The 12,960-nt window shown below is 55.0% G+C and overlaps 2 protein-coding genes across 4 annotated transcripts; both read right to left on the bottom strand.

The window, feature by feature from the left end:
- Positions 1-237: 237 nt before the first annotated feature.
- Positions 238-2,469, bottom strand: UCN (urocortin). The gene is made up of 2 exons (XM_086700238.1): positions 1,049-2,469; positions 238-795 (listed from the first exon to the last, which is right to left on the bottom strand). Exon 2 carries the CDS (start codon positions 780-782, stop codon positions 402-404), a length of 381 nt encoding a protein of 126 aa, XP_086556364.1. The 5' UTR covers positions 783-795; positions 1,049-2,469; the 3' UTR covers positions 238-401.
- A 129-nt stretch (positions 2,470-2,598) lies between these two features.
- MPV17 (mitochondrial inner membrane protein MPV17) lies at positions 2,599-12,215 on the bottom strand. Of its 3 annotated transcripts, XM_025927264.2 has the most exons (8): positions 12,124-12,209; positions 11,550-11,624; positions 4,949-5,064; positions 4,636-4,728; positions 4,446-4,541; positions 4,156-4,188; positions 3,865-3,917; positions 2,599-2,875 (listed from the first exon to the last, which is right to left on the bottom strand). In XM_025927264.2, the coding sequence occupies exons 2-8, from the start codon at positions 11,617-11,619 to the stop codon at positions 2,806-2,808; spliced, it is 531 nt and encodes a 176-aa protein (XP_025783049.1). In that variant the 5' UTR covers positions 11,620-11,624; positions 12,124-12,209; the 3' UTR covers positions 2,599-2,805. The 3 variants fall into 3 exon arrangements, 1 of the variants encoding a protein (XP_025783049.1); XR_015248963.1 differs by lacking the exon at positions 3,865-3,917 and having other exon boundaries at positions 3,979-4,188; positions 12,124-12,215; XR_015248962.1 differs by lacking the exons at positions 2,599-2,875; positions 3,865-3,917 and adding an exon at positions 2,882-3,864 and having other exon boundaries at positions 3,979-4,188; positions 12,124-12,215.
- Positions 12,216-12,960: the final 745 nt, after the last annotated feature.

Here is a 12,960-nt window from a genome sequence, read left to right on the forward strand (position 1 = left end):
TGACCCCTGTAGGGCACGGGTTCGCTAGCCCAGTGCCAAGGGAGGAGTGTCGGGGTGGTGCGACGGCACCAGGACTTGAGTTCCTGGGGGCGTTGGGGATATGGGGCCCTGGCTGAAAGCCGTTCTGCGGGAGCCCTCATGCAGCATCTGGTTCCCTCCCGCCGGCATAGGAGGCCGCACTTTCCCCCGGGCTCCCATCCTGCCGTGGCTCCCTGCGCCCCACAACCGAGGCCAAAGGCTCTTCAGCACTTTTATTAAAAACTGGTGACGCACAGAGTGCTCAGGGCATCCCTGGGCCGCTATAGCCCGGCGGGACTGGGTCAGTTCCAGTCGCGCACGTCCCGGCCCAGGGGGTGGAGGACGGGGGTCGAGGTTCTCGTGACCGCAGACTCCCCCGAAGATCACTTGCCCACGGACTCGAATATAATGCGGTTCTGCTCGGCGCGCTCCCGCTGACTCTGCGTCCGCGCCAGCTCCAGCAGGGTCCGCAGCAGGTGGAAGGTGAGGTCAATGGATAGCGGAGGGTCGTCCCGTCTCGGCCGCTCTCCCGCAGTCCGGGGTCCCCATCCTCCCGGCCCCGCGCGGCGCGGGAAGCGCTCGGCCAGCAGCAAGAGTAGCGCGCGGGCCCCGCCGTCCTGGTTCCGCGCCCCAGGGCTCCAGCGCAGACTCGGGTCCCGGACCCCCGCGACCGCCGCTTCCGGGCTCCACTGGCTGCTCCCCGGGCGCAGCGCCGCCAGGAGCAGCAGCGCCGCCAGCAGCGCCGCGCGTCCCACCTGCCTCATGGTGCCGCCGGCCCTGGACACACAGGCGTAGCGCAGGGTGAGGTGCGCCCGGGGCAGGTGGCGCCACTCCCCTTCCCGCGCTCATCCAGCTCCCCCGCCGGGCCCCTGCGGCTGCCGCCCGTGCCCACAGCCTTCCCTCCAGCCGCAGCCCAGCCCAGCGCCACCCTGTCCTCCCTCCGTCCCGCTGAGCGAGTCGCGATGGGTGAGCTATGCGACGAGTCCGGGTGCTGAGGGAGTCAGGGCGGATGCTCCTCCGAGCCACTCACAGGTTGCCGGAGAGCGTCTGCACGTTGCAGGACGGCGCTCCAGTCTCTGTCCCCCGGGCGGGCTGAGGGCGCCTTGGGGAACACGGGGTCTGTCCCGGGACCGCCGCCAGCCTTATATAGCTCCCGGACAGCTCCTACTGACGTCAGCGAGGAACATGCACTGATTGTAGAAGCAATGACGGTCGCAGCCTCGAGTCCGGCCGCTTGCGAGACCCGGAGGGGCGCACCTCAGAACCAGAGACTCTGCGTTCTGGCGCCAGGGCTGGAAGCGGCCCCAGATTTAGGAGAGCGAGAAGCCGGTGGGGCTTAACGACTGCGCTGGGAGCCATGAGAGAGAGAGAGAGAGTCCTCTACCTGCCGGCAGGGACTAGGGCGATCCCCAGATCAGACCAGTCAGGTAGCCAGTCTCCCGTGACACACAAAAGAGAGGCTGGACCGCTGGGCTGTCAGTGGCGCCCACCCTGCTGTTTGCCTCTAGAAGGGGCCGGAGGCACTGAGAGGTTGTGCTGCTCAGACCTAGCCCCTAGCCTGGCTAGCAGCTCCACAACCTAAGGCGATCAGGAGCACAGCTGGCTCCCAGCTAGGACTCTGGTTACCACCCCAGAGGCAGCAAGGCAGGCGGGATTCTTGATCTTATTCCAGCCCCGTGGTCTAAATTCTAGAGCAGTCTAGGTGAGGCACCATTAAAAGGAGGGTCTCTGGCCTCTGGGTGCTTTCAGACCACAAAGGTGGGTCCATCTACTGAGTTTGCCCCAAAGTGGTATTTTAGCCATGTGAGTTTTTCTTCTGGGAATCACAGCCACAGTATTACTATACCTTTGACCTCCAGTTAAGATCACTTAGGAAGTCGGGGAACCTGTCTCAGTCTCTTCACATTGCTACAACAAAAATATCAACTCGGCGTCTTATAAACAAACATTTATTTGTCACAGTTCTAGAAGCTGGGAGGTCCAAGCTGACGGCGCTGGTTCTCTAGTGAGAACCCACTTGCTGACCTGCAGAAAAAGTACCTTCTCATTGTGTCCTCACATGGTGGAAGGGGTGAGGGATCTCTCTGGGGCTGCTTTAGAAGGACATTAATCCCTCATGTCCTAATCACCTCCCAAAGGCCCTACCACCTAATGCCATCACTTTGGGCATTAGGTCTTTAACATGAATTTTGGAGGGTATACAAACATTCACCTATAGCATGTGGGTTCAAGTTTCCACTCTGCCACTGGTTGGTGGTACGGACAGGTCACCTCACTTATATGGACCTCGGTGTGCTCATCTGTAAAAGAAGATCAGGGTTGGTGTCTCTAGACTTCTTTCCGGCTCTAGAAATTCTTACTGCCCCATAGGTTTCTGCTGCGTCCTACTCACCGCTTTTGCAGGTTTCAGACTACATATTTAATAGCATACTTCTGGAGGCACCACATAAAGGGTCTGTGGCCCCCAAAGAGCTGGAGTTACTGTAGGGCTGGGAAGGTTAGAGAACAGACGTGTCTCTGAAGAGTGGGGGGTGAGTGGCACTGCTGGGATATGAGTATAAACGAAGGTTGACAAGACCATACAGTACAACGAACGTTTATGGTGGTGGTTGTACAAAACGATTAGAAGGGTTTTAATGGTTTCAAGAGGAGACAGGTGCAAAGCCCATTAAGTTCTGAGTGGCACGGAACCCCAGGAAAGCTGATGTGCCCACTCTGAGGAGGCTGTCTGGTGGCTCCAGGGTCAAGCGGCATCCCCACAAGTGCAGGCAATGGAGTGAGGCGGGCCTAGAGCCGGTGAGCCTTCCAGGACAGGTAGGAATTCCAGAGAACAGCCACACACTGGACAACGGCCAGTCTACGGGACAGGAGGGGCGGCGTGAGGATGGTGAAGAATGGGGAGCAAGGAAGGGGGTGGGGAGAGCTAGGAAAGTGCAACAGAAAAGGAGGGCTTGTCTCTGAGAACGTCCACATTCAGGTCTTCCTTCAGCCCTGGAGGGACGTGTGGCTCAGACCGGAGGACAAGCAGGTTGGGGTCTGGCACTGCCCCAGAGCTCTGTCTGCTGGACAAGAGCCTCAAAGTTGAACACCCTCATCTTGCCAAGTGTGGCTCTGATTCACTCCTGTCCAGGCTCCTTCTGACTACACGTGTCTGTCTGTCTTATACCAGCTGCGATTTTATCTTCCAAAACTGCGCTGCCTGCCATGTAAAGTGGCACCTCCTTCTCCTTATTGTAAATTTACCTTCCTCTAGTTTCAAAGAGTGTTGCAAAGACTCTAATGTTGAGAATCTGCTCCCCAATTCTTCCTTTAAGCTATGCTATTCATGTCAATGTCGACTCTGTCCCCTCTGAAGAGTTCATATTTTTCCCTGTTCCCCAAATCCCTTCATCCCCAATAGTTTCAACTACTCACCTTGAGTTCCACTATATTTTTACTGTGGTTTCAGCAACTACCTTTATTACTAGGGTAAAGTAATACTCTGCAGTGGACTAACCTGGCCAGGTTCCCACTTGGCTCTTCCGTCTACCCTTCTGTCTAACCTAGGCTGTTGCCTCCCACCCCCACCCCAGGCACTGTCCCTGCAGATATGCCATCAAAGGTGGGAGCTCAGGTGGGACGGAGACAGGGCTGTGGAGCAAGAGCCTCTCCAGGAAGATGAAAGAAGGTCAGTGGGCAGGTGCTGGGACAGGCTCTATAATGGATAAGAGGTTCTGAATAAAATGCTTGAGAGTGTGAGGCGCTGCGGCTGGGGCAGTGTTCTGGGAGGCTCTAACGTGATTCGAGGTTGAAAGGAGAATCGCCTTATGCATCTTCTTTGATGGGTGGGGGTAGAACCTGTCTTACCTGTAATGAAGGGGGACCAGGTAGAAGTTGGCTAACTGCACAGCAGGCCAGAGCTAGAAGAGAACGAAGGTAAAGGTTGGGGGGCTGCCTCCATCACCCGACCCCTGGACTCACTGCCTGGTCTCACTCCGACTTCTGCAGACAAGAACAAGGTGAGCAGCTGAGTGAGTGCTTCCCTGAGTGTGGTGCCCACTCATCCCAACGGAGGGGCTTCTATGTCAGGAGGACCCCCATCCCGGGCACGTCTGGACTCAAGAAAGCAGGATGGGCAGGGGCGGTGTCATCGCTTACATAGTAGTTGGTGATGAGGGCATCAGGATAGTCCTGAGGAGACAAAGAAGGAACAAACTGACCCTCGCACTTACTTCCAAGCCGCCCCCGCCTCCTGGTCTGCGTGTCACACCCCACACTGACTTCTGTTCGAGGAAGTCTGTGCCACACCCCTCAGCTCCTCTTCTCCAGAGCCTGGGACTCGGCCCGGACTCGCACCTGGCTCGTCCCCATGAAACCTGCCTCGTTCCCCTGGGACTGGCGGGCTGCCGGCCAGAGACCAGAGGCCGCCCCACACCTGCCCAGCTCACCCGCCGTAGCTTGGCCCAGTTGTCCTGGGCTGACAGTCCGTTGAGTGCTCCTACCAGTGGGAGGAAACAGCCTAGAAAACAAGGGGCAAAGCCCCCCTAGGGGAGAAGAATTAAAGGTCTGTGAGCACCTCAACCCCCGCCCTCCCCCAGCACCGCTCACCCCTCCTGAGCCCCTTCTCCTTCGGCTCACCTGATCCAACAGCATCTTCTTCAGCGCATCTACCTTGGTGGTGCCAGGGACGAGCCGGTCCAAAACCCTGTACCAGCCTCCCACTACGGGGCCCTGAAAGTGAACCCCGGGGAGAAGAGAGGGTGTGCAGTGAGGGAAGCACTTGGCTTTTGCATCACAAAGCTCCTCTCTTCAAGGATTAGAAACCAAATCCCAGTGGAAGCACACACTCAAGGTTGGCTTAGATGGAGAGAGGCCAAGGGAAACTAAAGGATGACATGGAACTAAGGCCACCGTCCGATCCTCCAGCAGCCCGGCTGTGGGCAGAACTTACCACAAAGCCACAGCCCACAGAGACCATGGTCAGGGTCCGGCCAGTCTGGTGTTCCCGCAGACCTTGCCTCTCCACCAGCTGCTGTGAGATAATGTCACCCAGGCCCATCAGGGACCCTGTGCAGGGTACACGGGTATTGTCAGGACACTCCTGGACATGGGCTGCCATTCCAGGTAGGGAAGTGAGTCCCTGAATGAGGCTCTGACACTCTGAGCCCAAGAGACTAATTCTGGGGCAAAGAGCCAGTCGTTCACTGCTGCTTCGAAACTCTCCTCTCCCAAAGATGGTGACATCTCCCCTGTGTCCTGTTAGAAACTGGGACGAGCAGCCTTGATCAGGCCAGGGCCCATGGACTCTGCACAGAGTAATAAAGGGAAGTCCCAGTCAGAGACTGCAGCTAGAGGAAGGAGAATTTAAGGTGCTTGGGGCTGAGAACCAAGGACGATCAGAATTGGAAAGGCCTTCCAGATAATCCCATCCAAACTCCTGCTTTACAAGGTATGGAAATGAAGGCCTGGGACCTCCTATAACCAGTAAGGGGCAGAACCAAGGCAAGAACCAGGTGGCCTGATTCCCTAGACAGTGATTTTTCCAGGACTCCACAATACGAAGAGATCATGTGTAGAATGGTAAGGAACCCTGGTTTCTTCCCCCCAGTCCAAGGCAAGACCCTGGACAATGTCCGTCCCCTGGGTCTTGAGGTCTCTACTTATGGATAACAGCAAAAATAATTCTTTTTCTAAAACATGAGTGTTTAAATGGTCCCATGCGGGAAGATGAGTGGCTGAGCTGGTAAGAGTCCCCACAAGGAGGAGTCCTGGCTACCTCCTAGCACAATCAGGTAAACCCAGGCACCCGCATTCACAACCTCAGACTGAGCTGACAATAGATATTATAGCCATTTCTCTCCCAGGCCTTTGTACCTGCTTCCCCTTCCGGCACTCACACAGACACCCCGCTCCAAGCAGCCTTAGTCAGACACCCACACCCAGAAACTGAGACAGAAATCATCACTGTTTACAGAGCCCCCGTCAGTTATGGTGGCGTGATGGTTCCTAGCGAACACACACACATAGGGTCACTCGGGAGTGACCGTATGACCTCCAGCTTGCCCGTCCATCTCACTGAGTAATGAGGGCCCCCCCTCCAGTCCCATAGCTACCACTGTCCCTGTGCCCTCAATCAGCACTGGGCAAACACATCCTTTAACCCTATTCCTTGGTCCAGAGCTGGCTCTGACGTCCACACCAGCTGCACCCTCACTACTCTTCCTCTGCACCCTCTGCAAAACCCTGCCCCTGAGCAGTGTCGTCAGAGGCAGCTGAAGAAGGCGGAGGGCCGGGGCTGTGATCCGCACTCCACCCCCCATCCCACGGGTGACGGCACTCCCAGGCCCGTGGAGCAGCTCTGGGACCCCCGACAAAACCATCAAGGCAACCTCTCCCAGAAACTCTCAAAGTGGTGGAGGCTCTTCCCAGAACATGGCTAGCCACAACCTCCCAGAGGCCAAGGACAGAATCCTAGACATCTCTGTTCTCTTATCCCCTGCCACACCTAACCAACAGGTCCGCTCTGGGAAAGGCATGAAGAACTCCAAGTGTGAGTGCTCCCCAGAGTAGCCCAGCCCGCAGGACCACGTGTCAGGCTCAAGGTGTGAGGACAGGTGGAACTGAAGGCTTGCTCCCCTCTCCCTGCTCCGCGCAGTTAGCACTTATCTCCCTACGCCCTCGCTCACACCCCCCCAGGGAGGGGTTGCTGCTGTGGCCATGCAGAAAGGGAAGGGGACCCTGAGAAGCCCCGGAGAGGGTGGAACAGAAGGCAGTCACTTCTTAAATGAAGAGAGTAACAGTCTGACCTTCTTGGGCAAGCTGTTTAACTTACAAACGGCTCTCGCATATTCGATCCTCACGAAAGGTCTGGGATGTAGACTCACACCTCCATTTACCATCTTTGAGAGCTGAGGTGATTTGGTAAGGAGCGGAGTTGGGCTGAACCCAGGCCTTCTCTCAAGAAGGAGCAGGAAGCCAGGGAATCACGGCAGGGGCTGAGACTTGGGCTCAGGGGTCAGTGGGTGCCAAGAGGCCCCTTCGGCTGCTCTGCTACTCGCAGGGGGTTCCTGCCCAAACAAGGCCCCAAAGGCTGCACATCAAAGAGACTTCCTAGACTAATGCACTTCCTTTCTGTCTTCTACTCCCCAGGAGCTGACCCTCTCTGTTCCTTGTCCCCTTGTGGGGAGGGCAAGCAGCAATCTTCCTGGGTCACAAGAGCCACAAAGAGATGAAGGTGTGTGTTTCATTCTTCGTGGCTTGTCAACAGTCACCCAACAAGCTAACGGCAGAGCAGGAATGAAAACCACAGTCCTGGGAGCCAGCAGGACTTTGAGAAAGATGGCTTCCAGGCCCCCAGACCACGCTCATGGAACCCGAGGGACTCCTGAGCAAAGGGCAGCGGCGAGAGGCAGTGGGCACGTAGCTCTGTAGCCCATGCCAGCTTTGTCCATTTCAGACAAAAAACCGTGCCCAGCAGTTCCTCCTCTGCCCACACATCAGAAGGACTCTGGGCCTGCAGCAACTCCAGGGAGGTGCAAGGCTTTGGTCTGAGCACAGAACAAGGCCTGGTCTCTGGGCCGAGGGAATTTGAGCAAGAAGAGCTGACATTCAGGTTCCTCATTCCACCTTCCCCAGTGCAGAGCCCAAGCAGGCCCCCACCAGGTTCCGGGAGGCCTCCTGGACATACTTGGTTGATCTAGATCTTTCCGTGCTCTGGCTCCCCTTTCCTTGGATTTATTTCCAGAGGGTCAGGGCAGAGATGTGAAGCCCGAGCCCTGATGGGGCAGGGTGAGGGGCTGCTGGGCAGTGATGCCCCAATGCCAGGCTGGGCGTGGAGCCCAGCAGGCAGACGCTGGCGCAGGTGTGACATCATGCCCCTGGGTAGGTGCCAGTTCTCATGCCGTCACTCACCACCGGATTCAGCGGACTGAGGGGGTTGGGGAGAGGCTGCCTCTGAGCAGAGATCTGTTTGGGACCACCCCCTGCCCACTAGTGGAAAAGCCCCAACTTCTACACCCTCGTCTTAATTCCCCACTTGCCCCACTTTGTACCCCTCCTGACTTTGTGTATGGGGTCTTAGAGGCAAGAAAATAAAGCACTAATGGAAGATGAGAAGGCTAAGTGAGGGGCAGGAAGCTGGAGTGAGGAGCAGGAAACGTGTCCTTGAGCGCAGAAGGCCTGGGGCAGCAGGTAGGGCTCCCGGCATGGGGCCCGAGGTGCTGTAGATTCACTCCTCCCCAGAAGTCTTCCACAATTAAATTGCTGCCTGGGCCAGGGGCTTGGTCTGATAGAGCCCAGAGGCAACTGAAGCTGGGCAGAGAGAGGGGAGAGTGTGTCCTCTGGGACTGGGCTGAATGCTCTCCCCACGCCTGGCCCGAAGCCATCCTACTGCTAGAAAACGAGACAAAATGGAGGGTTCTGCAGCTTTGTCAGGTATGGAAGCCCAGACCAGCTGGGGCTACGCTCCGCAGTCTAAGGCCCCAGCGGTCTTGAGTGCAGAGCACTGCATTGGGAAGCACCTTACGTTCCAATGCCAGCTCTACCACCGGCCATGGGGACCTCGGTGCACATCACCCCTGCCCCCTGCCTGCTCTGTGGTATCAGGGGCTGGACTGGATGCTCCAATGCCTTTTGAGCCCTCACATCCTGGTGGAATTCAGATTCTAGGGAAACCAGGGTCTGTAGAAGCTTGGCTGTCTCCATAGCAGGACTAGAGTGGCCGGAGATGGATGGAGCTGGGCCCCGGGCCCACTGGAGACTGGAAGGGCCCTCCAGAAAGGACGGGAAAAGGCTGACTCAGACTCTGCACAACACGCTTCCCAGGCTGCTCTGTTCGTGACTCTGGCTTGGCCAACGCTGGGGGGTATCAGACACTTCTTTTGAACCATTTCAGATCTTGATTCACTTATCCCTTACTCCGGCCACTACTGCGGCTCAACCTGATCGATCCTGCCTCAGGCCTAAGTCATATCTGGGGCTGTGCTGTTGATGCTTTACCTGGGACCACGCACATGTGATCCGGGGGCACACAGGCGTTGACATCCCGTGTGGCAAACATTTGACCAATGTGGGGTGAGAGCTGGTGGGTAAAGGATTCTTCTTGTCTCCAGAAAAGACTATTCTCCCATATAGTTCTAAGAGGCATTTCAAAGAGCTTCTCGGTCCGTTTTAAGGGATGAGGAGACACACGTCCTAAGCAGTATGCAATATGATCTTTGTACTGGCTCTCCCTCTTCCCCTGCAGGATTAATTGCTACTCCCTTACAAAGTACCTGCATCAAAACCCCAGGCTCTGCTATTTGGAGAGCCAAGGGTAAGATAGTCACCCATGATCAAATTTAAGGCAAATGGAACAAACTCAGCTGAAAAACCACTCTAAAAAGAATAGCTTGTCATTTAGGGTTGACAACACTCACGGAAAGGGCCAAGTCCAGGAGGCTTTATGTCTATTGAACTTTTTTTTTTTTCCTTCAAATTTCTAAAGCCTTTTCACAGAGATAACTCCTACACTGACTCTGTGAGGTCATATAACTAAACTCAATTCCTAAATAAGGAAACCGAGGCTCCAAGAGATTTACTGATTTACTTGCCTGGTTCACGCAGCTACTGAGTGCTATGGCTGAGATTCAAAACCTGGTCTTGGGGCGCCTGGGTGGCTCAGTCGGTTAAGCATCTGGCTTTGGCTCAGGTCATGATCTCACAGTTTGTGGGTTCTAGCCCCACATAGGGCTCTGTGCTGACAGCTCAGAGCCTGGAGCCTGCTTCCGACTCTGTGTCTCTCTCATTGCCCCTCCCTTGCTCACGCTTTCTTTCTCAAAAATAAACATTACCAAAAAAAAAAATTTTTTTTTAAACAAAAACAAAACCTGGTCTTCTAAGTCCAAGTCTGAAATCTCTCTTCTGTCTTCCAGTGTGATGAGCTACCCCATGGGACCTTAGGAAGCACTGTGCAAGGATCTAAAAACAGCTCGATGAGCTAAACCCACCTCTTCCCTTCATTTGTAGTTTGATCCAAACACGTTAGCAGCAGGGAAGGAGATGTCTGAGAAAAGTGCTACCTACAAGGTGCTTCAGGGCTGTGCGGAGACGATGCAGGTATAGAGCCACACACCCAGACGGAGATACAGGGCTCCAGCACCCCAGTCCAGTCACACATATGCACTTGGGCCCCTCTGAACTCTAGCTCCTCCCCTTGTCAATTGCACATCCCTTGGGACGGGAAACACAGGGACTATCCCTCCCTCTCTATTCTTGATGGCCAGGAGGGGGAACCTTCCTTCTGGCCGTTAAGGGCCCTGAGGGAGTCTGAGACTGGCAAAGGGCCCAGCGTGTCAGTCCCCATCACAGCCACACAGTCCAGCATGAGTCACCACGCGCGCAACCAGGTGAGTCATGCAGGCTGACGGACGCTCTGAGGACAGGACATGGGGTGGTTGGGCACAGAGGTTGGAGAAGGGCCCGGGGAGGGGCAAAAGCGTCCAACCCTTGGCCAGTCACCCGGTGAACTTTCTAGTGCTGATGTGGGGCTATTCCAGTAACAAGACTGCTGTTCCTCCCTGGCTTTCATAGCTTGCCACTCCTCCTGACAGTCTTCGTTCCAGAAGCCCATGGTCCTCACTAGAATCCTGTTCCCTTCCTCTAAACATAGGCAAGACCCCATCTTAACCTGCTCACTCTTGCACTGCTCCAAGAGTCATAGACCTTCTAGTCCCCTCCCCCCACCCCCGCCACTATAAAACTTACTTATCTCTGTGCCATCTCTGGATTTCTTAGCTAATGTGCAAAATAAAGATGGTAACAAATGCAGGTTAAGTCACTGGGTTGCCTTTGTGAGGTTGTTATCCAGTCACTGGATTTGGAGTAAACATAAATCCTTGATTAGTATATGGTTTGGGGATATATAAATAGGTAGTAAAACTATAAGAAAAGCAAAAGAGTTGTATAAACAAAACTCATGAAAATTGTCCTCTCGGCTATACAAGTTAGGGATAGGTGCTCAAGGGGTCTCGAGCTGGGTACTGATACAAAAGTAATCAATTTTAATACTATTTAAACTGTACACACGTCTTAACTATTCTTTTGTATGCTAAGATACATTTTACCAAAAAAAAAAAAAAAATACCACAAAGAAAATAAACTGGGGTAAAAGTCCTGATCCCAGCACTTATTAGGTGATTTAATGCAGACTCTCAGATCTTTGTGACGACCCTATGAGATAAATGTGTCTTGAAAGTGTTTTGCACACTGTAAGATGTTAGAGGAGCGTTTGCTATTGTTTTCTAAGTTAAGGCCTCCTGGAGCAATGCCTTTATCCCAAAGGGATGACTCCTCAGCTTTCTGAGGACTTTCAGATCCTACTTTACAACTAGGCATACCCTTTCCTTAAGAACAGCCTTGGGGACCCACCTTCCCAAAGACTGGGGACAACTTGGGATGACAGACAGCTAACCCTTCAAGGGGGCTGAATAGAAGCAACTGAGGGAGGTGTGGTGGGGCGAGCTTTTGCCTCCCAAATCAGCCTGCTCTGGCTCCACTCAGGTCTATTCACTCACCAGCTGTCAGGACCTGTACTTTCCACGGGTGAACAGTCAGGGCTCGCTGGTATGCCCGCCAGAGTGCCATGATTCCTGTCAAACCAAGAGGAGAGGGGGGTTACCCTCATGGCCTCTCCCCACAATTAAAGAGACGCTTGACTTTCCGTTGTGCCCACTCCCTCTCCCCCTCCCGCTTCCAATATGTCCTAGAGGGGCAGAGGCCTCAGGAGAGATGCTTCCTGGACAACTTCCTGTTATAGGGATCGTCTTAGGCAATCAGGTAATAGAGGAGGGCTGTAAGCGGCTACTGAATGTCAGTGGCAGCTACCAGCCACCCCATCCCCCGCCCTGAAGCAAGGCCACCTGGGGACCTCCTTCCGTACCGAGACACGTAAGGACAGTTTGCTCAGGCTTTTACCCAGAGCTTGGTTGGTCCCCTGGGTCACTCTCGGTTGGAACCAGCCCGCATCCTTCCTGAGTCCAACCGGAAATAGGGCCTATCATTCCCTGGCCTGGAAGAGGTCACAGGCGCTTTAGGCGCTCTCAGCACGCGACGCTTTGAGCCCGGGACGGAGGATCACCAGCCACTCACCTGCTCTCGCGTCCAGCCCCTCACGTGACCCGACAGGAGGCGGGACTTCCGCCGCAAGCCACGCCCTTCCGCCCGGCTGGCCTCCAAGCTTAAGCCGGCTCCCGGGGCTGGAGTGGGAGTGGACTGAGCCACAAATACCCGTGGAGAACGGCTCAGCTCTCAGTCTGTGAGCAAACCCTTTTCCAAGTGTGCGCCCGGTCTCGGTGAGGGCCCCTCCTGCCATGCTTCCCACCTGACCTCTGCCTCCTCCTGACCCCTCTCCCCGTGGCCCGGGCTTCTCAACCTGGGTAGACCCTCACTGCTCCCGCGCCCCGGAACTGGCCAAGGTGCTGACGCCTTGCTCAATCTCGGGCATTAGTTTGGAAACATAGTTAAGTGCGTGTGTTATTTTTTCAGTGTCCTTGGGTTCTTCACTAGCCTTGATTGTGAGCTCCTGAATAGGTGAAACTGCGTCGTTTGTATTTGCCATCCTCTTAGCACCTAGTTCAGTTTTTGTCCACGACGGGCCTTTAGAAATGCTGCGCAGGGGCACCTGGGTGGCTCAGTCATTCTGGTCAGGTTGTGATCTCACGGTTGGTGAGTGGTTGGTGAGTTCCAGCCCTGCATGGGGATCTCTGCTGTCAGCGCGAAGCTCTTTGCGGATCATCTGTCCCCTTTCTCTCTGCCCCTCCCCCACCTACACTCTCTCTCAAAAATAAAAAATAAACATTAAAAAAAAAGAAAAAGAAAAAGAAAAGCTGCGCAAAGAGGACTCCTCCCTGGAAAGCACAGGATTCCAGAACCTCAGAAGGTCCTTACTGGTTCCATAACTAGTGGTCTCTGCAGCCTTGGTCAGTA

This window comes from Puma concolor, chromosome A3 (assembly GCF_028749965.1).
Source record: "Puma concolor isolate L17-30 chromosome A3, mPumCon1.1.hap2, whole genome shotgun sequence".
NCBI classification, from domain to species: Eukaryota; Metazoa; Chordata; class Mammalia; order Carnivora; family Felidae; genus Puma; species Puma concolor.

Bases quoted from the DNA above. Each gene is read 5' to 3' on its own strand.
- UCN (XM_086700238.1), bottom strand. From the start codon at position 782: ATGAGGCAGGTGGGACGCGCGGCGCTGCTGGCGGCGCTGCTGCTCCTG.
- MPV17 (XM_025927264.2), bottom strand. From the start codon at position 11,619: ATGGCACTCTGGCGGGCATACCAGCGAGCCCTGACTGTTCACCCGTGG. The intron at 4,189-4,445 runs GTGAGCTGGGCA...TTGTCTCCTCAG, and splicing joins ACTGGGCCAAGCTACGGCGG to GACTATCCTGATGCCCTCAT. The intron at 2,876-3,864 runs GTAAGACAGGTT...CCTGTCCCGTAG, and splicing joins CTGGTCCCCCTTCATTACAG to ACTGGCCGTTGTCCAGTGTG.